The 24,160-nt window shown below is 46.8% G+C and overlaps 1 protein-coding gene and 1 long non-coding RNA gene across 2 annotated transcripts; one reads left to right on the top strand and one right to left on the bottom strand.

Annotated features, from left to right (window-relative positions):
- The first annotated feature begins 32 nt into the window (after nt 1-32).
- NOB1 (NIN1 (RPN12) binding protein 1 homolog) lies at nt 33-9,430 on the top strand. The gene is made up of 9 exons (XM_067543388.1): nt 33-166; nt 1,547-1,679; nt 2,614-2,747; nt 4,133-4,204; nt 4,700-4,843; nt 5,066-5,284; nt 7,378-7,475; nt 8,015-8,159; nt 8,833-9,430. Exons 1-9 carry the CDS (start codon nt 104-106, stop codon nt 9,100-9,102), a joined length of 1,278 nt encoding a protein of 425 aa, XP_067399489.1. The 5' UTR covers nt 33-103; the 3' UTR covers nt 9,103-9,430.
- LOC137149793 (uncharacterized) lies at nt 5,537-20,153 on the bottom strand. Its single transcript, XR_010918841.1, has 5 exons — nt 19,540-20,153; nt 16,290-16,419; nt 14,032-14,107; nt 10,508-10,583; nt 5,537-6,524 (listed from the first exon to the last, which is right to left on the bottom strand). It is a non-coding gene; the product is annotated as an uncharacterized lncRNA (long non-coding RNA).
- Nucleotides 20,154-24,160: the final 4,007 nt, after the last annotated feature.

Here is a 24,160-nt window from a genome sequence, read left to right as displayed (position 1 = left end):
ACCTCGGCCACGGCCGATCCCGCCATGCACCGCGGCCCCGCAAACCCCCCCCCCCCGCTCCCAGCATGCCGCGGGGTGGCTGGGACGGCTCGTGGGAGCTAAGATGGCCGCGGCGGAGCACGTCGTGGCGGACGCCGGCGCCTTTCTGCGGAGGGCGCCGCTGCAGGTGGGTGCCCGGAGGCCTGGGCCTGGGCCTGGGTCTGGGCCGTGGGGCTCGTCACCCGGCCTGGGCAGGTCGCTGCGGGTGGGCGGCCGGGGTCGTGCGTTGTGTGACGGGGGGAGTGACTCGGCCCTGCGCCGCCGGCCGGGGTCCCCGCCCCTCGGGCCTCTCCTGTCCCGCAGCCGTTCTCATCCCGCCGCGCTCCGCCTCGTCTCTGCCCCGCCTCCTGCTGCGGCTGTGTTCAGAGACCTGTCCGCAGTGACCCGAGATCTTTCTTGACTGGTAACAGCTCATTTAGACCCCAGCATTTCCTACCTCTAGTTGGAATTCTGTCTCCCACTGTGCTGTGCTTTGCCTTTATCAACACTGAATTTTACCTGCCACGTTGTGGCCCAGTCACCCACTTCTGTGAGACCCCTTTGTAGCTCTTCACGGTCTGCTTTGGACTTCACGGTCTTGAATAATTTGGTGTCAGCTGCACATTTTCCCTCCTTTTCCAGATCACTTATTAATATGTTGACCAGCACTGGTCCCAGTACAGATCCTTGGGGGGACCCTGCTAGTTACCTGTCTTCATCATGAAAACTGACCCTTTATTCCTACCCTTTGTTTCCTACCCTTTGTTTCCTGTCTTTTAACCACTTACTGATCCATGAGAGGACCTTCTCTCTTATCCCATGACTGCTTACTTTGCTTAAGAGCCTTTGTTGTCAAAGGTTTTCTGGATCACTCTTGTCCACACATTTGTTGACTCCCTCAAAGAATTCTAAGAGATTGGTGAGGTATGATTTCCTTTTACAAAACCCTTGTTGACTTGTTCTCAACAAATTGTGTTCATCTACGTGTCTAATAATTCTGTTCTTTACTATAGTTTTTCAACCAATTTGCCTGGTACTGAAGTTAGGCTTTCCAGCCTGTAATTGCCGGGATTGCCTCTGGAGCCTTTTTAAAAAAGTGGAATCAATTAGCTGTCATCTAGTAAAAAAGCTGATTTAAGCGATAGGTTACATCCCACAGTTAATAATTCTGTAATTTCATATTTTAGTTTCTTCAGAACTTATGGGTGAATACCATCTGGTCCTGGTGACTTATAACTGTTGAATTTATCTATTTGTTCCAAAACTACTTCTCTATTGACACCTCTGTCTAAGACAGTTCCTCAGATTTAAAAGAATGGCGTAGGTATGGGAATCTCCTTCACATCCTCTGCAGTGAAGGTTGATGCAAAACTCAGTATTTGGCTCCATAGTGATGGGCGTTGTGTATGGACCTGCTCTGGAACTACACTACTCTGGCTGGATGTCTCCATATTCCTTCTGGCCTTGGAATTTGAGAATCATTTGTCCCTGTTCCTAATAGCTGAAATTCTTGTGTCTCATACAACAGGACATTGGCAGAAACATTTATACCGTTAAGGAGGTGGTCAATGAAATCCGGGACAAGGAAACCAGGAGGCGACTGGCTGTGCTGCCCTACCAGCTTCACTTCAAACAACCCTTCCCTGAATATGTTAAACTAGGTAGGTGAGCTGGCCTCAAAGCTCAGCTAACTCTAGATCCCTCCTGCCAGTACTGGCACTTGTACAACTTTACTCTGAACAAGCTATTTTCTTCATATAAATTGGGCCTGGATTCTGTTAACCTTAACCTTAGAGCATTTGTCAGGATGAAAGCCTCATTCCTTTACTCAGTTCCTGCTTCTGTGATTGAAACAAAGAGTTTTAAGTCCAGCATACTCTCACCCTACATGCTGTTAATTCCCACCCAACTTGGCTAGGACAGCAGAATAGCCAGTTTGACTTTTGTTTCTAATCAGTTTTGCTTCCTAGGTCTCATGCAGTAGCACAAGGCTGTGATGTTTGGGTTGAAATCTCTCTGGGGGAAGTTAGCATTCAAATAAAACTGTTTTCATTGAATTTATTTCAGACATTCCACAGAGAGGATCATTGTCACATCTAAATGATTCTAGTGGCTGAATGGATGAGGAGAGGCATGACAGAATATAGACGTCTTTGATCTGCTTAGCCCATTACTATGAAAACATACATTTTGAGCCTAAAATAACCTTACTGTCACTTTTCAAGAGAAAATTAATGCTACTTCTGGGTTCTTTACAAATATTCTTGCTCTCAGCAGATAAATGCTTTTTGATATAACACCACAGACCCCTTTATACAGAGGTAATCATAAGCCTGCAAGAAAAGATTTTAGGATGAGATTTAAAGAGAAAATGCCCTTAAAAGTTTGGGGGCTATGGGAAAAATTCTCAATAAATAGGAATGGTTCAAATGAAAGAGTAACCTCTGCAGCCACCCCAAGCCAACTTCTGTATTTTGTATTTTTCTGGAAGTTCTAATTGCCTGTGAAAGGGCTCATTGATATCCATGTATCTGCTAACCGTTGGACTCGGCCAGATGGAACCCCCCCAGTGACGGCATTCTCCCTTTGTTATAGTGACAGAGTTTTCAAAAAAGACTGGCGACTACCCCAGTCTGTCGGCCACAGATCTCCAGGTGCTAGCCCTGACCTACCAATTGGAGGCAGAGATTGTTGGGGTAGCTCATCTGAAGACAGAACCAGAAAAAAAGGTAAACTCCCCTGAAGTGACAAACCCAAACTCCTACCAGAGTGCTGGGTAGGTCCTTCAGGATTACTGCCTTCATGAGTGAACAGGCTTTCCCCAGGTGATGGGTGAGCGGTATATGTTGGTGAGAAGGACAGGGGTTTAATTCCAATTCTTGATGTAAAACTCAGTCTGCATCTGCTGTCATGATCTGGTGCCGTGGACATGTGACCCTTTTTGTCTGGTCTCCAAAAGCACGTCTGGTCCCCAGAGAAATTTAAATTATATTTTTGAAAGAAATATCTGGCAGCATTGGAGAAGTTAGGTTAAAATATTATATCTGAAAAACTTGTTAAAATAATGTTAAGATTGCAAACTCTAACACTCAAGTTAGAAAATGCCAGAATTAGTATGCTTGTGCTTATGCGTTATGGTACTATTTTTTTCCTTAGCCCAGGTGAACAAATAGCTTGCAGGATTTACCCTACTCAGGGCAATAGTCACTTCTTTCCCCCTGCCTCCCCTCCAAATAATTCCTGTCCCTACAAAATGTATTAAGCAAAAATTAAATACAATACAGTAATGTAATCAGCTGTCAATTGTTAAACTATGAATCACAAAGATTTACCTGTTAGGAGTCTGTCACCTTTCATGAACACACCACGGGGAGATCTACAACCCCATTCTGGCTCCTTTACGCTGGCTGAAAGAGCAGAGCTACGTAAAGGGGCTCTGGAAAACCCAGATTTGGCCTGAAGAGGATTCTCTGATGCAGGCACTGCAGAAGACAGATATAAGGCTGCTTTCACAGCCAGCTGGCCGAACCCCTCTGTCCCCAGCCTGCAACCAATGGTGCTGGTGTGGGAGGGATGTTTATGGGGCAGAGCTGGAACACCGCAAAAATTCTAAGCAGCACTGCCCACCTTCGGGCAACCCAGGGAGGCTGCCATGACACTGATGGCCCTCAGGGACTGTCTGATTTATGCTGCGGGCCACTCCGTCCCCCAGAGCAGCCCAGAATTGGGAAGGCTCAAACATGGCTTAAAGCCATGTCACATCCCCACCCCCCCACACTCCACCCAGGGCTGCGAGTTCTGTGATGCATCTTATGAACTAAGTTTCCATGTAATGTAAATATTCCAGAGTTGAGAGATCTTGGGGATTGAACAGAGAGCTCTGACAGCTTGTTTCTAGCTGTCTGTTAAAAAGTGCAGTCAGTCTCCTGCTATTGCTATTCAAAACCTTTCACTCTGGGTTTTGAAAACAGTTAAAGTCAGCTAAGCTTCGTTGCTGGTGGGGTTCTTCTGTACACATGCACAGGCCATCCCTGTGTTGCTGGCCTAGGAACTAGTCCTAGTCACGTGTTCTGCTCTGCTTGCCGCACTCGCTGTTATTCTTAATCCCCTGCAGGTTCAGCTGAGCTCCTCCATACAGCATCCAGAGGCCCCTGTCCATGTCGCTGGGTTCCACCTGCCGTCCAAGGTAACTGTTTACATTAGCTATGATAGTGCTTTGGTTTCCTCCAATGGAAGGTACCAACATGGGAAAAAGAGCTTTCCACACTCATGAAGGCTTATCCTCTCCCGTGAGGCAGGTCGATATCTTTGTATCCTGGGGAAATTGAGGCAGAGGGAGGTTTGTGACTTGCCCAAATCACACAAGTCAATGGCAGAATAGGTATAGAACCCAGGAGTCCTGACTCCAAGTACTTAGCTTTAACAACTGTTACAGTGGTGTGTATGCAGTAGTCATCCCTTCAAGCTGTCTGTTCTCTTCCAGTTCTTCCTGACCTCTCTTAGCGCTTTAGACGGGTGGCTACTTGGAAGCTTCCCATAGTTACGTAGAGTATTCCTCTGTCCCCACTCCCTGTCTAGGATCAAGCAGTCAGGCCTTGCTACCAAGAAGGCAGCAGTTGCCCAACGCTCTGGAGGACATTCCAACAGTTCCAGTAACTTTCTTTTATTTGTTCAAACCTAGTCGAAGCACCTGGGGAAAGATGCATGTCTGTCCAACTCTGAAAGTCGCCTGCGTGCAGCAGTGGATGAGAGCCCGGAGTTCAGTTCCTTCCTATACTGGAGGAACCCTCTGCCCAGTATTGAAGAGGATCTGCAGGAGCTGCTGGTGAGAGGCAGAGAACTCTAATTCTGTATTCTTTGCCCAGCTCATTTCAGCTGTCTCCTTGTTCGCTGGCTTCTTCCTGGATTCTCTCGCTTGCTCTTTCCTGTCTAGCTTTGTGGCTGTTATGTCACTGCCCCGTTCTCTGGTAACACTCCTCTTGCTTGCATAGGGGCTGCGTAGGTCACATCTGACTGAGTCTCTCTCTCTCTCTCTCTCTCTCTCCAGAAAGCTCACACAGTTTCCGTTAGCGCAGAGGTACCGGAGGGGCTCCAGTCTGAAGATGCTCAAAAAAGTGCTGGGGAGGATGGAAGTGAAGGTGATAGTGATGATGGTGAAGGCTGGATAACACCTGACAACATCAAAAGGATCCAGCAGGGCATGGGGTACGGCAATGCTCCTGCCAACGTGCAGGTTGGCTGCGTGACCACAGACTTCGCCATGCAGGTAAGTAGCGGCTGGGGGACTGCTTGGGTGAATGGGGCCAAAGCAGTAGGGCTTCTGCAATGGGGAGATTCCACCTCTGCTGGACATCACTGAGCAAGTCAGCAAAATAATGGGCAAGGGAGAACTAGGGCCGTAATTTACTAGGACTTTCAAAACCAGTATAGTGTCTCCAAACACACAAGTAAGGACACTTGATGATCACAGGGTGAGACGCAAAGTGCCTGGGTCTGAAATTGGCTTGGACAGGTTTTTTAACATGTGACGTGCCCCAAATCTTCATGAAAACAGAGCCATGGATCCCCGCTGGTGCTCATGTCCTTCCAGAATGTCAAGTTCAGCTACAATCAAATCTCTGAGACCCAGGAAGTGAAGAGCTAAGGAAATGCAAACTTCTGAAAACCAGGGAAGACTTAATTAAGACACTTGCCATCCCCACAATGCAAGCCTAACTCTGCCCCCTGGACCTAGCAATAGCCACTGGGAACGGCGCAATAAAGAAGGGGGGGAGGTGCCAGGAGTCGACATCAGGAAGTTGTAAGATAATGTGTCATTATTTGTGTTTTCCAGATATGAATTCAAGCAGTTGGCTGTATCCACGCCAACTGTGTCATTGTATTACCTTGAATGGTAGAGGGATTAGTTGGCGTAGCTTTCCAGAGCTACTGCTGAGTGTGTGAGGTGCATGTGTGCTCAGAAGGGTCAGGAATAGGCTGTGTTGGTGGTGCACAGGGGTTGTCTTGTCATGTGGATTGTTAGCGGCTGGTGATATATAGGACAGTGGTCTCTGCAGCTTAATGAGGGGGTAAATAAAGGCAGTAGCTCAGGAGGAGTCCCATGGGCACAGGTGAGGGGTGGCAACGTAGCAAGTCTGGACTGGCTTGTGTGAAGCTGGCTCAGTGTTTAAGTATAGGTAGCTCCTTTTCACTACACCCGACTTAAACCAAGATTTGTCTTAGTAAAGAGGAGGCATTAGACTTTGTCCAGCAGTGCTCATGCCCCATGTGCTGTGTAGCGTGTCAAGGCAGAGTGATAATGTGTGTGCGGTCAGCATGCTGGGGCATCATGCAAAGGGCAGAGTTCAGGTTGCAGTCCGGCGTGGGGGTGTGTTCCTTAATTCTTCATTTCTTGGTTTTCAGAGGTGCGAGTGTAGCTGAACATGACGTTCTGGATGGGTGGGGGGCACTACTGGGCACCCTTAATTCTGGGTTAATGACGTTTTTGAGCATTTAATTTCTTGGTCCTAAAAGGAAACAAAAAAATTCTTACTATCCCCATGTTTCACAGCCCAGCTCTCCCCCTCCACTGCCTCTGACAACAATTACCCCAGCCCCAGAATGCCCTGGCTGCACGTTAGTCCTTTCATCGCCCCAGCCTCATCTCTTCTTCTTGCACCCACCTCCCCAGAGGGAGATGGGCATTGGAATGGCACCACAGACTGAGGAGTTGTGGAGAGGATGCGGGGACTAGCATGGACATAGTGAGGATGCCCAAAGCCCCCAGCCTGTAGTGGAATGCCAGAAAGCTCTGTACGCCACTGCTATGTAATGCACTCAGCACCCTGAGAGGGTGAAGAAAGGCTGTTGCCTCACTGCAGCTGACGTTTCGGTTAGTTGGTACTAGAGAAGAGCTGGGCCATAACCAAACTAGATGGAGAGTCAATATCTGGGGGTAGGGCATAAACTAACCTCTATCCAATATCCCTCACCCCCACCCTCCAGCAGTTTATTGCATAATTGACCACCACCAGGTTTTTTGGACTTCCTTCTGATGCAGCAGATACTGGCCCCTGGGCGAGAGGTTCCAGGCCTAGACGGACTCCTGGGGACTGTTCTGTCCACGGTGTGGTAACGAGACTAAGATTGCAGTCAGTATCTTCAGCAAGGCCTCGCCCTGCTTTGGCAAAACAACTCCTCCCAGAACTATCTTCAGGCCATCCACAAAGCTGCTTCTGTATCAGAGGCTCGCTGTCCACACATGGGCTTGCTACACTTCTGTCAATGTACATTGCTGTTTGTGTGTTGATTGGTGCTCCAAGAGCCGTCTGGCTGTTCCTCGTACTGGGTTTTCCCCATGATTGTTCCTTCTCCTTGCAGAATGTTCTGCTCCAGATGGGTCTCCACGTGCTGGCAACGAATGGCATGCTGATCCAGCAGGCCAGAAGCTATATCTTACGCTGTCATGGCTGTTTCAAGTACGTGTTGCAAGTGTTAGAACCTGCCAGGAAAGAGCTGTGTTACTCTTGTCAAGGAGGTGTCTGGGGGTCCTTGGTGCTTAGCCAGCTGAATGGGTCAATATAAATGTTAAACAACACAGCTGAGTGCAGATGGAGAAGCTTTCCCAAGAGAACTAAGCCCAGGCATCTCAGTCCTAGCCAGTACCATCCCCTCTTTTAGTCCTGGGCTTATCCTGAGCAGGAACTGCCACTTTATCTACATTGTGTGGTGGAGTATATTTTTGTGGATAAATGCTTGTCATGGAATCAGTTGGGACCGAACAAACTCATTCATCTAGCGACCTAAGCCCTGAGTCTCCAGTAGAGGAAAAACAGGTGCATTAAGCAAGTGCGTTGCCCAGCTCTTTGGATCTGTGTGTGCAGCAGACTGGGTCCATCCTCTCTTAATAGGGTTTGGGACTTGAAGCCCAACAATCCTGCTTATGGAGTATGCTGCAGGGTGGATCCACAGGCTGAGATACCGGAGCATTGAACCCCCTTCTCCTCTTGTTCTTTAGGACAACATCTGACATGACCAGGATCTTCTGTCCACACTGTGGCAACAAGACGCTGAAAAAAGTTGCAGTAAGCGTTAATGATGATGGCACCCTCCACATGCACTTTTCCCGCAATCCAAAGGTCCTGAACACACGCGGGCTTCGGGTGAGTAGCTCATCACTGGGATTTAGGCACAGTAGACGAGGTGGTCTGCTGTCATGTAATCATAGCAACGCTGAGAAAGAGCACTGGGGTCTGTCTTGTTAAAGGCTCGGGGCCCCAGGCATAGAGGCCTGCAGGGGATATTTTCACATTCCAGTGGTGAAATAATGTAGGGATTTGTTTCGCTTGTGCCATGGCTTGTTGGCATGGAAGGAGTTTCTCAGATTAGGACCAGAAGGGACCACTGTGACCATCTAGCCTGGCCTCCTGCATAAGAGGCCATAGGCTTTCCCTGAATTAATTTCTGCTTTCACAGCCAGTCGCTGTGGTTGAACAAGGGCGTATGTTTCAAAAAGACATCCAGTCTTTTTAAAAGCTTCCTTTGATGGAGAATCTACCACAGCCTGGTAAATTGTTCCCATTGTTAATTACCCTCACTTAGTTCTGATCTAGATTTATCTAGCTTCAATGTTGAGGCTTTGTCTGGTAGGTAGAAGAGCCCTCTTCCTAAATTTTGGTGCCTTATACAGGTCTGTAGACTGATCCAGTCACCACTTCACAGATAGCTTCTGAGTCTTACTATTTGGGTATGAGTTCCTGGGAGGACCTGGCCTCGGCCGTGTCCTGGCTTTGCAAGGGGACTCTGGTCCTTAACGACTTTTACTCTCTCTCACAGTACTCCTTGCCAGCTCCCCAAGGGGGAAAACATGCCAGCAACCCCCACTTGGCCGAGGACCAGCGCTTTCCTCAGCAGCGGCTTTCCCAGAAGGCAAGGCAGAAAACCAATGTCTTTGACCCGGATTATATTGCAGGGGTTTCTCCCTTTGCCGAGAATGACATCTATAGCCGTGCGGCCAACCTGCAGATCCGGGATGCAGCACTGGGTGCAGGCCGGAGGCGCATGAATCCCAACTCTGCGACCAAGAAGTTTGTGAGGAAGAGATGAAGAGAGGGGACCCCACTGTGATCTGGCTGCAGCATAGGGTGAAAGATTGTTGACTATGGATTCAGAAGGGGTTTGAGCTGCTGCTTGTCTGTCTAACGAACAAGGAGGCGCCTGTGGCTGAGGGACAGGATTGAGCCTGTTAAGTGATTCACGGAGCTGTGAGGACTCCTAACTGTTGGCTGTGCCCAAGTTGCAGGAGGGATGAATGTGGTACTTCAAACTGGCTCTGGAAAGCAAACCTGGCTGGTTCCCCGCCTCCTGCTGCTCCTCAGCAACCTGCATGAGCGTGTCGCACCCGTCAGAATTTTTAATAAATAAGGAAACTGCGTTCCATGTGTCATGTTAAGTGGACAAAGGTCTGTAGCTGATGATTACACTCCAATAAGGTGCAGGCAAAATGTGCATGGACTGAACTAGCAGTGGAAAGAGTCACGGTTAGAACGTGGCCCCGTATTGGCCTGAAGATGCTGGAAATGCAGCCCCTAGTCAATGTCCAGTTCAGAGACGAAGTGAGGGGGCAGTGTCACTCTGCACATTGCCCTTGTTATGGATCCCTTACCACTGAAAATGAGGCTCAAGGTGTCCCCTGGTCATGGTAGCACAGGGGCCTCAGCAACGGCTGGAGCTAGTGTGGACAGGAGCACCCAAGTGCTTTTCTGCTACTTCAGGCTACCAGCTGGGAGTTGCTGAGATGGTTTGGTGCTGGAGCCTGCTGGTGAGTTAGGGATGACAGGTTTTCCTGGTGCTGGCTGGCCACCAACCCAGCTTCTGTCTTGAAAGTGAAAGTGAAGTGCTGCATGAGCACACCGGGGTTCCTTGCCTACAGTCTGTGCTCTGCACATAAAGCATGGGGGAGACAATAGCCACAGAAACACTCAGCAATTAACCCCAGCTAATGACAGGAGCAAACAGCACTTACAGCAGCATAAAAAAATCACGTTTCCATTGTGTGGGGAAAGCTCTTGCTTCTGTCGTCCAGGAGAGCTTGTAAGTCCCAGTGCTTCACCTTATGTTGTCTGCAGTGTTTTAGCTGCATAGGTGTTCAATGCACCCATTACATTGGTAACAGAGTATTAGAAAACCTACAGCAACTGCCCTTGCCAAGGCTGTTCCGATCACATAGATTGTAATGTCTTCAAGGCAGTAGTTCTTGGAAAGAGGTGGTATTTCCATTTTTGTTCTGGAAAAAAACCTATTTGTTACCACAGTTAGTAGCCAGAACCCTCAGCAGCCAGAGCGTTATATAAATCCAGTGGCTCCCTTCCCTGAAGAGCTGCCTGGCAATTAGGCAAAAGGCCCATATTCAGGCAGAGCAGAGCTTGGAGATAACCCATTTCTGCACTCCACTCCCTGCATGCCTCAAACATCCCCCTATTGTTTCCAGCCCCTGGCTCTGGATACTCACCGTATGGTGCTCCCCCGGGGAACGTGCACACAAGCTTGTTTTGTTCAGCTGTCAGCTCTGATGTCACTTGTTTATACTGAAAAGAAATACGTTTATGAGCAATGGTTAAGATGTAAGACCTAGTGAGCAAGAACAATAAGAGCAAGTTACAGATAACAAGTATAATATGCTTCTAATCTAATCTTAACTAACAGATTCCTTTAGACAAGGGATGTTAGCCTATCTTACCCAAATGTCTCTTGCAGTGCGTTCAGGCAAACCCCCTGCTTGAGATCCCGTTTTCATTAACATAATTCCATGGCCCCGTTACTTCCTGGGTGCAGGACAAAACATGGCTTCTTGTGCCGTCCTCTTAAACCCCAAAGTTCATTGTCTGTGCAGCCCAGAGACAATTTAGTCTCCAGCATCTTCCCGTGTGGACTTCACATCCTCATGCTGACTTGAATGCCCGTGAAGCTCCCATTGTGTTTGTTTGATGGTGCTTTTGTTAAGCAAGGACAGGTGAATGGACATGGTGGGTCTGGCAAAAAAACTGTTTGTCAACTGACCCTGGTTCCATAGTTTAAAACATTTTTAGTGGCTACACAACTCCTTACATGCCATGGATCTTGCACTGCCTGTGATGACCAGTGTCTCTCCACCTTTCATTGATATCTTACAAAATACTCATTATAGAGAAGTACCAGGAACTAGTGTGTTAGGTGTAGCAAGTTTGTCAGGCCTGATGGGAATTACTGTTAGAAGAGTGAACCCTTTGCCAGTTGGCACTGGGACTCAGTCTCAGAGGTTCCCGAATACCCAAATATGCCAGCCACTACTATTTGGGTATGCCCGCCCACAGCTAAAAGCCCCTTCCCCAGCCTAAGGGGAGAAATCAGTGGGCACGGGACCCAACTGATTTCAGGGACGACAACATGAGAAAACAGGAATGGGTGTGAAGGTCAGAGGGCTAAATGGAGGGAAACTGAAGGGGACCTGGAGCAAAGAACCCCAGACAGTGCCCACTGCTCCTCAAAAGTAGCTCTGGAGTCAGCGGATGTGGCCCAGAGGAATTCTGCCTGGATATGTGATCAGACGGAGGAACGGAAATAGGCCCCACAGTCACAGAGCACCTCCTCAGCCAACATCTCCCTGGGTTATAGATGGCCACCTTGGCCAAGGCGAGGAAGAGGCTAACGAGGAGGTCCTGCGGAGAGTGTGGAGCACAAGTGGGTACAGATGTGCCATGGCACAGTTCAGAAGCGCACAGCTCGGGGTGCATGGAGGGAGCAGCGGGGGGTGGGGGCACGAACCCTCGGCAGCTCTTCTTGCTCAACACCTTCACTGATGTGTCCTTTTTCTGCGAGCTCGCTGCTGCAAGGCAACAGTTCCTGTAAATGAGACCTGCATGACGCACAACTATCGTGTGATGCAAGGATGTCTGGATGGGCCTTCCTGGAGCAGGAGAATTTCTCCCCGCCCCATGTTTCTGCAAGAAGCGGGGTAGAATCCAAGTAAAGGTCTGTTGTGCTGCACTTTCCCTGCGATGAAGCTTGTTAATGAAAATGCCTCTAATGAACTTTGCTAATGAGCTTGGCATGAAACCCAGTCAGAGTGGTGCTCCCAGCTCGGTTGCATCTAGTGGAAACCTGGGGAGAAGGAAGCCAATAAATACCAACGTGAAGAGTGATCTGACTTCAGATGCCTTGAAATCTCAGCCAGCGGCTCGGTGCCCTGGCAGTATATCCAGTCCTAATGAGCATTAGATTAAATGGGCCTGATGCCTGCTGGGACAGCACAGACTGAAGAGGAACGTAATGAATCTTTTTGTAGTAAAGTCACAGCACACTGCAGGGGGAGGAGTCAGAGGAGTTGATCTGTCCCACCCTGTGCTGCTTAAAAACACCACCAACAAGTACAAAGGTGCCTTATCAGACAAATAGTTCAAGGAAACCTGAAACTCAACATACAGAACAAACCGGGTCTCCCTGGGCCAAAAGGTTACGTTAATGCCAGTCAGGACCTGGAAAATCTCAGCAACCCAGTGCCCCACCCAGCTGGGTGCAAGCAAACAAAGCTTACCTGCTGGCGTTCCAGGGGGACATTTCCTTTTAAAGCATTAAGTGCTATTTCTGAGATAGCTGCCATCATGTCATCAGAGGCAACACACAAAATAGCCTTCCTCTGCTGCAGGGTAGCTCTGATGAGCAGTTTTAAAAGGGTCAGGTTTCTCCACCTATGTCTTACCGCCAGCTAGCTTGTACCCATATGTTTTAGGACCTGTGGCCACAAACTCCAAAATGTCAGTATCTTATTGGTCAGATCCCCTAAATAATCCCCCATGGGAGAGGTTCCAATCCCCGGCTTTATTCACAAAGATCACAGAATCAGTATCGTGGGACAGACACCACTCTAGCAATCTGTCTAACCACTGGTAAAGCTCTAGCCTAGCAGAAACGGGAAAAGCCTGCTACGAACACATTAGTGGTGCTGGAATGGGTGCAGTGTTCTTCTGCATACTTCCAGCACACCAAGGATGCATCTTCATCAGAAAACTCACACACTGCCATTCTGTAATAAGGCACAAAGACGTACTTAAAGAGCTTGTCAGGGGCCAGCACTGGTCTGGTGTTAGTCAGATTGATCCTCTGGATAAATTTTCCCCACAAGGAGTGTTAAAACAATCTTGAAAGATTTGTCTTTTTGCAGGATTCTCCTTAATTTTGCTTAGATGTAAACATATGCCATCTCTTTAATAGTACTCCTTAATGTGCTGGGGGGAGGGTAAGGTTTCAAATCATCTGTACAGCAGTGAGGGAACCATGAGGCCTCTGTCTGTCTGAGGTGCATTTTAATGTGGTCTGAAAACAGTGTCAGAAGAGCAATTAAAAATGCCAGAATTCATAAATTGCACAGACCCTATAACCTTTGTCTAGAGCCTCCACTAGTTCTGTTATGCACCCAGTCCCTCTTAAAACCTCCAGACTGTGAGTAGAGAGGTCCTTTTGCCTTGTTTTTGCACAACAGGCACATAGGGGGAACGTTAGTTTACCATCAGCCCTGTTGAGTAGAACAGGGAAATAGCTGTCTTGGAGCGTTCACTTGAACTTTGGCTATGCCCAAGTGCTGTCTGATAGCCCCAAAATTCTTGTATGATGTGGTGCCCCATGGGGAACTTTTTAGTCTTGTTAACAAAAGGGTAGAGCCTGGTGAAATCATGGTAATAATCCCCGGGCTGTGGCTTGTAATACAGACAGACAGCATTTGTTCTACTAGGGTGACAAGATAGCAAGTGTGAAAAATTGGGACAGGTATGGGAGGTAATAGTCACCTATATAAGAAAAAGCCCCAAATATCGGGACTCCCCCTGTAAAATCAGGACATCTCGTCACCCTATGTTCTATGACATCACCCTATGTTCTACCCCATAAAGGGCCTTTCCAGGAGTCAAAGGTGGTGGCAGGTCTTTTTCATGTAAAAAAATCCCCCACTTGTCTATCATTAGCTTACATCACCTTCCACTCATATTCCCGTATCATCCTCACCTCAGTGCCCTGCCGTCTCAGAAATTCAGCCTGTCCAAACATTGCATTAAGCAGGTGATCATTCTCACAGTAGCAGCTGGAAGAGCCATGACAAAAGCAGCAGTTAAATGCAGAAGCTGTAGGCTTACCGGCAGTGATAGAGTAACCATCCAAGAAGTAGGACCCTACCTCCTCACTTTGCAAAGCATGCTGGATGTGGATGTTCTCTGAGGGGGCTGTGTACATCAGCCATTGAACAGAGGGCGTGGAATATCTCTTCTGCTGATTATGGTAACTATCTCATGGCAAAAGAGCGATGGTTTGCAGTTTTAAAAAATTAAACCAGTACATGTAAACCAGTACATGCACTGAAAGGTGACTACACAATTAGTCACCACCTTGTCGTTATCCTGCCCTGGGTTTTTAACTATCTGCTGCTTTGTCATTTCCATTACTTCTTTTCTGAGCCAGGCAGAAGCCTCACAAAATGTCAGTGTCTTTCTGGAGATCAAATTCAGTCTGGTGACTGAGCTAGCAGCAGTTCAGAAACTGCTCTTTCTCTGCATGTGATCTACCCCAAAGTGCTCTACCCTAGGAATAGGGCCCACATCATTCTGATTCGCTGATGTGTTGAAAACGTGGGAAATGCCCCTTGACTCTGTCAGACTCCATAGCCTTGGGCAACTTGCTGAGTTTCATAGGCAGAACATTTAAAGAATCTACCAATCTGTTTTCTAAGGCCCCCTGTTACTCATTAGTTTTTCACCCTGCATTAGAATGCAGATGTCCAGTTTTTTTCTTTAATCCACTGTCCAAGGGTCAAATGACTGTCACAACTTTTAGCATTGTGGGCAATAAGCGTGAACCACTTAAAACGCTTCTCTACAAAAGTCTGAATAAACTCACTGACACAGCGAGTCATCCCCTTCAAACTCCCAACTGGATGCATTATCTAAATGCATGGCACAGCCATAATTTGGCACGCACCCCTGTTTCTTGCATGCAAAAATCATAAAAGACAATCTTCACCCTCTTCAGGAAAGCAAATAAAGTACTCCACATAAAACACTAGTGACCATCCATGCTGCCAGTCTCCTCATAGCACTGAGAACATATCATGCTTTTCCAGTGAGGATTTTTAACATTGTAGAAACCACACCCATCACAAAGACATTGAGTTTCACAGTCAGCTTTACCAACTGCACAGGCGTTGGACCTGCAAAGTAGCTTGCAGCTGGGACATCTCATTCTTGTCCTATACACTTCAACGCATTCTGTACTAATACACTTACAGCAGCGATTTTCACAGGCATGGTGGTGTTTGACAGGAATACCATACTGACCCCCCAAAATCTTCACACTTTGGAAACTGGTGTTACAGGATTTAAATTAAGAGGGCTCCTTATAGCTAAAGTCAATAGGTGCTAATTATCAATAAATATAAGAGACTGAAGAAATTCATTTCTCGGCCACTCGGTCTTTTCCCCTCTGGTTCATCACCCCTAAGGCATGAAACCAACCTCAAAGACACCAGTTTACTTTGGCTTGCACACTCCAATGTTTTGCACCCCAGAGACCTGCTTGAGGTGAAAATAAACAAAGGTTTATTTAATAGAAAAATCACAGATTCAAAGATCAAATGATAAGGAAAAGCAAACAGTTACATGAAAAATAAACATAAAGATGTAACCTCAGGCTTCACACGTTCAAATTCAGTAAAAATCCCTTTTCTATTACAGTGCACCCCTGCTCTTAGAACAGGGTCCCACCAAACCCCTGTCATTGAGGGGATCCTGTGTTTCACAGAGAGCACCTGCCAGGTGACTGTCCTACAGATTCTTGATGCCTTTCCTTTCAAATCCCTTCCATTTTAAAAGGATTGTTCTTCAGTCACTATAGGTATTCAGTGTGGGGAAATTCCTGGTTGTCTCAATGTCTTTCTATTAAATTTAATGTCCCATTCTTGCCTTTTCCAGGGTTGCACAATGGATTGTTACTTGCACTGGATTTTGTGTAAACACCTGTTTTGGGAGGTGTCTCTCCCTGACTGATTGCTTCCTGTCCTGCTGTGGAGTGGCGCTGAAGTTTTATGAACACATTCTCTACATACACAAATACTTAAATGCATACCCCTAGCCTGTATATATATCTCGTAACGATTGTGACAGTCAAAACATTACAAGTTTTCTTTAAAGATGTAGTTTGACTTATTTTTATAGAACAATAACACTGTATACAATCATTTGATTCAACTGCTTAGTCTATGGGGTTCAACCCACCTGTTGTCCCATCAGGATGTCTGGATCTGCTGCTGCAGTTAGCTATGCCTTTCATTAGGGAGCTGGCTCCCATTTTTTAAAGACAGATGCTAAAGCTGTTATGTAGAAAGAGGAAATTTGATTCCTGGAACTGAATTAAAAACAAATAAGGTGACTGCTAAACATACATAAGTTTTATAAAAAGCTAGATGGAGAAATCTACATGCATTCCTTTTGACTGGTATTTTAGCTCTACTTTACATTTGAATATGTGACAATGACTAAAATGCTACGTTCAACGTGACTCAGGAAAATATGGTTCAATTAAATATAAATGGATAAATTCGTAAAGTTCTGTGATCAGCATGACTCAGGAAAATATGATACAGCTTAATATTGTGTGATTCCACAAGAGGCTCCGTGATTAAAGAATGCCTTCTGATTGGCTCAGCCAGTGAGGTGTAGATTGTCATAAGCTCCCAGAGCGGAGAGATTTGTGTCATTTGGCCAGTAACTCTCTGAGGAGTGAGATGCTTGGTTTCTTCTCTCTGCCTTTTTTTCCATTCTTGCTGTTTTGAAACCTTTTAGGTCATTTCTGAAAGGTGTTTGTCCCCTGTAATATGTAACTAGCTCTTTGGTTACACTTTCTCTATCATTAATACTTTATGAACTTTGTGCAGTTGTTTAATCAACTATATTTAGAATTGTAATAACTGCACACAATTGTTTTTTCTAAAAATGTATGCTTACATATCACAGAATCATAGAAGATTAGGGTTGGAAGGGACTTTAGGAGGTATCTAGTCCCATGCAGGACCAACCCAACTAAATCATCCCAGCCAGGGCTTTGTCAAGCCACACCTTAAAAACCTCTAAGGATGGAGATTCCACAATTCCACCACCTCCCTAGGTAACCCATTCCAGTACTTCATCACCCTCTTAGTGAAAATGTTTTTCCTAATATCCAACCTAGACCACTCCCACTGCAACTTGAGACCATTGCTCTTAGTTCTGTCATCTTCCACCACTGAGAACAGCCGAGCTCCATCCTCCCTGGAGCCCCCTTTCAGGTAGTTAAAGGCTGATATCAAATGTTATCAAATGTTATGAATTGTCAACTCCGGGCAGTGGGGAGCGGAGGCCTATTAATATATCCAATGAGCATAAAATAAATTTTGCTCTAATCTTACAAATTATGAAATAATATGTGCTGGCACGTTTCACATGTGGGTCAACACAAGTGATAGGGGCATATGGAATGCAACCAGCTTGTATGATCTCAGACAAGAAACAGAGGTAATTGTAGTAGGGCAACCTAAAATCACTCAGGTGGGTCCTATAGTGATAGGACAGCAATTCAAGAGAAAAGTTTTAGTAAACCCTGAATATTACCTTAGGAAGATAAGCATCCCAATGCCAGTATCTATAGCATCTTACAACCAAAATGCCAACTGTATGTAAGTAACACAGTAAATGGATGGAGTAATTGGATAACCATCTTGAATGGAAAATATAAGAGAGCCAATAAGCGGGATCTAACAGCCAAAATCCTAGGTGGTTTGGGTACTGGTCTGGGTATTAAAAATGCGGTGGATGCTGAGTTACTAGCTACAAAAATTAGGAATCTAAGACTGGATATTGCTCTGTTAGAACAGCCCCTCACCACCTCGTTAGAACAAATAGCGTCTCTAGAATTTGAAATCACTCAAGTAATGACGGAGTGGTTCAAAACACAGCAACAGAATGATTGCATTTTACTAGGTGGTTTGAACAGGTTACAAGAGGACACAGTCCGGGCTATAGCCTGCACTCAGGCCCAGGCCTGGATCTCCTCTGTAAATAGTGTTTTCCTCAAGGAGGGATGGAATGGAGCCATCCCAATAGAGATGAAAAGATTATTACAAGGTAAAATGAGTACCTTTGAGTTGGGAAACACAGAATGGTGGCACCTGTTAAACTTCACCTATGATATAGGAACCCAGAAGGTGTTAGGATTCTTGTTGACAATGAAGAATGCCTCTATTTAATGGGTTTACCCCATAGTCACCCTGGGTTTATATGTAGGAAATACCACCATGGTTCCCCGAGACCTCCCTGCAGAAGTAAAAATAGATGACACCGTAGTAGATCTAAATGAGTGTCAAAGGAATTCCGAAAGGGGATATGTGTGTTTAAATAGGATGCAGTCAGAAGGGCATATCTGCATGAACTATGATTCTGGAAAATGTCACTACAAACTAAAACCTGCAAAGTATAACCACTCTGTCCTGGTGGTGACAGGATATGGGTGTGTTTGCATAAGAAGCAGATGTACCCAAGTTATTGTAAATGAGTTTTACAAGATAAAGCATGACAGTAAAATGAATATATGTTTATGCAATGTATATAGGGTTAAAGGATGCGACATCCGCTTTATATCTGATGTGCCTGAAGTAAATGAAGCAAACCTGGCTTTTAATTTGTTCCAAGAAATAACCCCCATATAGTTGGGACCTAACATTTCAGTGATGAGGAAGCTCATTGAGCATCCTGAAATCAGGTATCATTTAAATCAGGTGAAAGAAACTGGAAAGGCAGTCATGATCTCGGTGCACCATGCTCTGGGAGAGATCACTGCCATAATGGGACGAGTTAAGCAACATGCTACCTGGACTTATGGTGGGAAAGCTTATTCTCTGCCCCAGCCAGCGTTTGGCATACTTTAATACACCCATTCACTGTTATGTTAATCATTCAAATAGGACTATTTTTGGCTTGGATGATAACCTGTTTATGGGTGAAAAGAAAGATAAGGTGGATGAATGAACAGAGGTTACATTGTAATTATTATGGTGATACACGGGCAATATTACTACTTGAGCCCACGCACGTGTCAAGGAGGGGAAATGTTGGGTTGAGAATACCGTCATGTTGTGTTCCCCATTCCTTATGGGTAAAATCCACAGGGTGGGAATTATGATGTTAATTGAGTGAAATGTTTAAGCTGACCGCCATTTAGAAAGGGCAAAAGAACAACTAGGACTCCATCTTGGAGGTCTTCTTCCCCAGTGTTTCCCGCCCTTTCTGGGAAAAAGGCAGGAAAGGTCAAGTGGAAAGGAATGTGATCTGCCTGGCACCAGGACTCTATAAATGGCAGCGAGCCAGTCGGCTCGGGGCTGTCCGCTCTAGAGGCAGCAAGGTGTCCTCGCGCGCAGGAGTCGCTGAGAGAAGAAGAGAAGCCTCTAGGAAGAGCATCTCGGATAGCCACCCACAAGAAGATCAGCAGACCTACCTGCAGCGGTTCGAGTCCATCAGCAGATCCTGAGTTCCTGGCTCATCATCCTGGGAGTCGTGAACAGCACCCCAGAAGGGTGAAGAAAGACCTTGAGTAGTTCTTATTAACTTTGTTAACTTATTAACTGGGTAGCTTAGGTTTAAGTTGGGAAAGAATCTGGAGTTAAGCTCCACCCTGTTAAATCCCCAAGTGACCCCTCGTTCGTTATTTGTCCCCTGAATAAATTGTTTTGCTTTAGTCTGAATTTTGGTATTTACCCACCTGTCTGTTCCAACGATAGATGCGGAAGGGGGACCTAGACACTTACTGTTTAATTGTTGGTGGGAGGGTTCGGTGTCTCCCATAGAATCCCCTTTATTTTCTCCAACACCATAGCCTTCAGCCTGTGCCACAAGAGAGCAGAAGCTGGCGTTTTAAACAACGGCTTTGCTTCCATCTTGGAGAAAATGCACTGAGATTGCCACAGGCCAGAAAATACAGGTTCCTCCCTCAACCCTCTGCTGAGGGATGTGCTTTGTTATTCATTTTCCAACACCCATGCCATTTCCAGCAGAAACCTTCCCCTGTAGGGAACCAGTGCTCCAAGCTCTTGCCTATGCAGCCAGTAAAAGCCAGACCAGGTTAAGAGGATGAATGCAGCAGAAGTGATATTAGGCATTGTGAGAAGGAACTTTGGGACCTCGGTTTGGCCCTGCATGTTGGAACCCCAAGAGACTGTAGCCAATCCAAGGCCACATACTGTTACCCGATTTCTAAGTGGTTCTTGATTATTAGTGATTTCCAAATTGAATTAGGCAAATGATAAATGAGGCCAATATGTAACCATGAGGCTAACAGCATATATCAGGGACCAGTGCATCCCTATGGTGGAGTTATAAATCCACAACCAGAATCAGTCTATCACATCCCTGACCCTCCATATCGGGAGCCTGAGACTGGCTGTGGAACCTCCCCCTCAAGTAATCAACCATCCACATTGTAATATCTGCGGTGGGGTTCAATAGCAAGCACCTCCTCAAAGGTGGGCTTGTAGCTCATAGAGCTAGCACCAGCATTTTATTTTACTCAGCACGGACACAAAGGAACCTACAGCCTGTGTAAGACATTAGCCAGGCAGTTAGCATTAAAGCGCTAGCTGTTTTCTCCACACTGTGCATGCACAGTGAAGGAAGAATCTTCCATCAAGCCAACTTGTTTGGCCACCAAGTTCAATGCTGACGGTCTGGTGTGTAATTCCAGACATATTTGGTATGTATGGAACATACTTGAAATTACTGAATTAGAGTCAAGGCGACAGTTCCTTGCTCTGGCAATGGCGCAGCTTCACAAACAGACGATGGTGAGTTGACAGTTGTAAATTAGACCTGCTGAGCTAATCAGCAATCCAGAGACTCTGTTGCTTCCATCAGTATATCAGGTGCAGGAGCTTCCCTAGGTGGTTGGTATCTAAGGCAGCAAACTCCTACAGTCCCCGCAGCTCCTGAACAGAACAGGCACTGAGCTCATTGTGAGTGAAGTGAACATGCCCACAGAACTGTGGCAGCCCTATCCCATCAATGAAGTTTGTCCCTGGGTGTATGGCTTTGCTCACAGATCTACCTGTCTCTTAATTAACTGGTTAATGCTTCTTATTTTTTGCTGGACTAAGGACCATGGTAACAGAGGAACTCTGGGGACTCCTTTCTTTTGTTTTTCTCTCTCTACTTATTGCCCGGGATACCATTCTCAATCAGCAAAACTTTCTTGAAGTCCACCTATCCCTGGCAGCATCCTGAGTTGAAGGCCTATCTGATTTTCAGATTCCTCTCCATGATTTATAGTTCCTCAGAGTCGGGTGTACAGTACTGCTAGTCACCTGCAGAGAGAAGCTAGAGATGGTTGACTGCAGTCTGTGAAGTGCTACCGTGAGTCCACTGCCACCTTAATTGTTAGTATGTGGTCCACTTCCCAACCCTACTTTTAATTTGGGCAAAGGGGGCAGGAGGCAGTCATCCTTACCATTAATGCACAGGCGAGGTCTGCAGCCACACTTAATGACAGCATCATTGCACCACATGTCACCCAAGTCTCCCGATGATGAAAGCAGTTACATCTACAGGACTGGACCTGACTGGCCATAAAGAGAAAATTCAGTTCAAATCTTTTGATGGCAACGTGCTCAGTATAGACTGAAAAAAATAATTCTCCATTCAATCACTGCAGCATTAAAAAGCAGCATAGTGATCACCCCAAACAAGCCTCAGATAAGAGCTAAACTACACAAACAAGAGAAAAAACAGATGGCACATTTTTGTTTGAACAAGTGACATATCATGGGAACACCAGCTTGAAGAGTGGGAGTAGGTTGCCCGTGACAACTCTGCGACAGTTTCTGGAGTCGTCTCTACGGGGTTCCACAATCTCTCTGCCTAATCCCAACATTCCACTGAAGCAACAATATAATTGTTGGAACTGGTGAACACTAAAGAGATTTGTGGCATTGTAAGGCAGTGGTCCGTTCCTCCTTGTCCATCTGGGAGGGAGGCTATGCCCCCTTGCTATGGTGCCTCTATGGGGCTGAGGCTCAAAGGGGAAATTAGTGCTCCAAAAAGGACATGGGGGGCTCCGGTCCCTCAGGAAAGGAGATGAGCCACCAAATGATCTGTGGCACCAAGCCCTCAGGCAGGGTAGGGCACGTAGGTAGGCACTATCTCCCCTGTCCCCCAAGCAGGGCCAGGCAAGTAGAAAGTCCAGGGGCCCCAGGCCATCTAGGCTGGGACAGAGCAAACAGCAGTCTCTAGGCTCCGATGAGAGGGCTGCCACTCTAGAGGTGGGGCTGGCAGCAGGGGAGGAGGTAGGGGGACTAGGACCCACTCCACTCCACCTGGTCCCAACCCAGGGCCTTCACGGTGGCGGCATGTTCCGCCACTGGGTCAGCGGGGCTCCAGTCGAAACGTGCTGATACAGCTCCAGGCCACAACCCAAGCAGACTATTGTCTGATTCCCCTGAGCTTCTACCTACAAGACCTCGTGGTACCTGTGCCGCAGGGTCGCCATCCACTGCAAGCAGTAGACCCAGCAGCTCAGTATCGCCATTCACAGGCAGCTCCAGCTGCAGTGACTGCTCCAGAACCCAGGCGGCAGGTGGCTCTGCAGGCTCCTTCACACTGCAGTCTCACTATCAGTCTCCTAGAGAGGCCACGACCCCTCGCTACAAGCACCTAACGCCACTCAGTTAGTAATTACAATACTACTGTGTGTAATATCTCCACTTAGACCTGGGCTAGAAAACTGATCCTCCTTCAAAAGAAAAGCAAGATGGCCAAGGTCTCTTTGCCCCCTAGAGCACATTAGTTCCTCTCCAACGCCATGTAGCTGATGGGAAATCTGATAGTGAAAGTGAGCATTCGCATATGTAACACTACCATGCACTTTATAACCTCTGCACATGTTCAACACACCTATTTTTCTGAAGGTGAGCACAGAATCATAGAGTTGGAAGGGACCTCAGGAGGTATCTAGTCCCACCCCCTGCTTAAAGCAGGACTAACCTCAGCTAAATAATCCCAGCCAGGGTTTTGTCAAGCCGCAGCTCAGGATGGAGATTCCACCACCTCTCTAGGTAACCCATTCCAGTGCTTCACCACCCTCCTAGGGAAAAACATTTTCCTAATGTCCAACCTAGATCTCCCCCACTGCAATTTGAGACTGTTGCTCCTTGTTCTGTCATCTGCCACCACTGAGAACAGCCTAGCTCCATCCTCCCTGGAACCCACTTTCAGGTAGTTAAAAGCTGCTATCAAATCCCCCCTCCTTCTTCTCTTCTGCAGGACTCACCCCACACTGTTTGCTGCACAACAGCCACAAGGCAAAACCTTTTGTTTGCTGAAGTTATCAGCGGGAGCTACGCCCATTTTATTCAGTATTGAGTTCTGATACCCTCAGGTAAAATGGCCTGGCTTCTCTCTACTCACAATTCCTCTAACAAAAGGGTCAATAAGCCAGCTTCAGAATAGAGAACTGGGAGGGACAGGATAGTGTCATTGCCGTGAGAGATTACCCTGCAATTTAGGGATAAATGACAGACCTTTTAGAAAATATTTAAGAGTCCAGCTAGTTCCTCACTAGAGACTTGGGAGTCCCTTTCAGTGGAAGCAAGGACAGCTGAGGGTCATATTTTCAAAACAGCCACTACACTTGCACCCAACAATCCTCTACCGGCATGATTTACATGGGACAATGTGGAGGTTTTGCATATGCCAAATTGTGGCCAGAGATGGGTAAGAGGGGTGGTGGGCACTTTAAAAATCTGGCACACTCTGCTCTTCCTGCTGTGGCTGGACACTGGAGAATGTACCGGTATGGGATGGGTTACATCCACCAGCTTCACCGAGGTGTAACAGCTGCCTTTCAGTCAGGATAAGCATACAAAGCAATTGAGCTCCTTTATGGAACCAGAGACTTTAAACAGCAGGGGCACCACCTGCCTGGGAGTGCGTCCCTGAGACAAAGCTGAGCAGACATTAGGGCTAAGTGCTGGTTGAAAAGGGGCCTGGACCAGTGAGCAGAGCAATGTCTCTTGCCGTTTGAGTCCAGCTGGGAACCAGGACCTTCTGCATATTCTTTGTAAATAAATAGG

This window comes from Emydura macquarii, unplaced genomic scaffold (assembly GCF_026122565.2).
Source record: "Emydura macquarii macquarii isolate MOO-44397 ecotype Brisbane River unplaced genomic scaffold, CSIRO-AGI_Emac_v2 contig_839, whole genome shotgun sequence".
Classification (NCBI taxonomy): Eukaryota; Metazoa; Chordata; order Testudines; family Chelidae; genus Emydura; species Emydura macquarii.
This window is presented reverse-complemented; position numbering and strand designations above follow the sequence as displayed.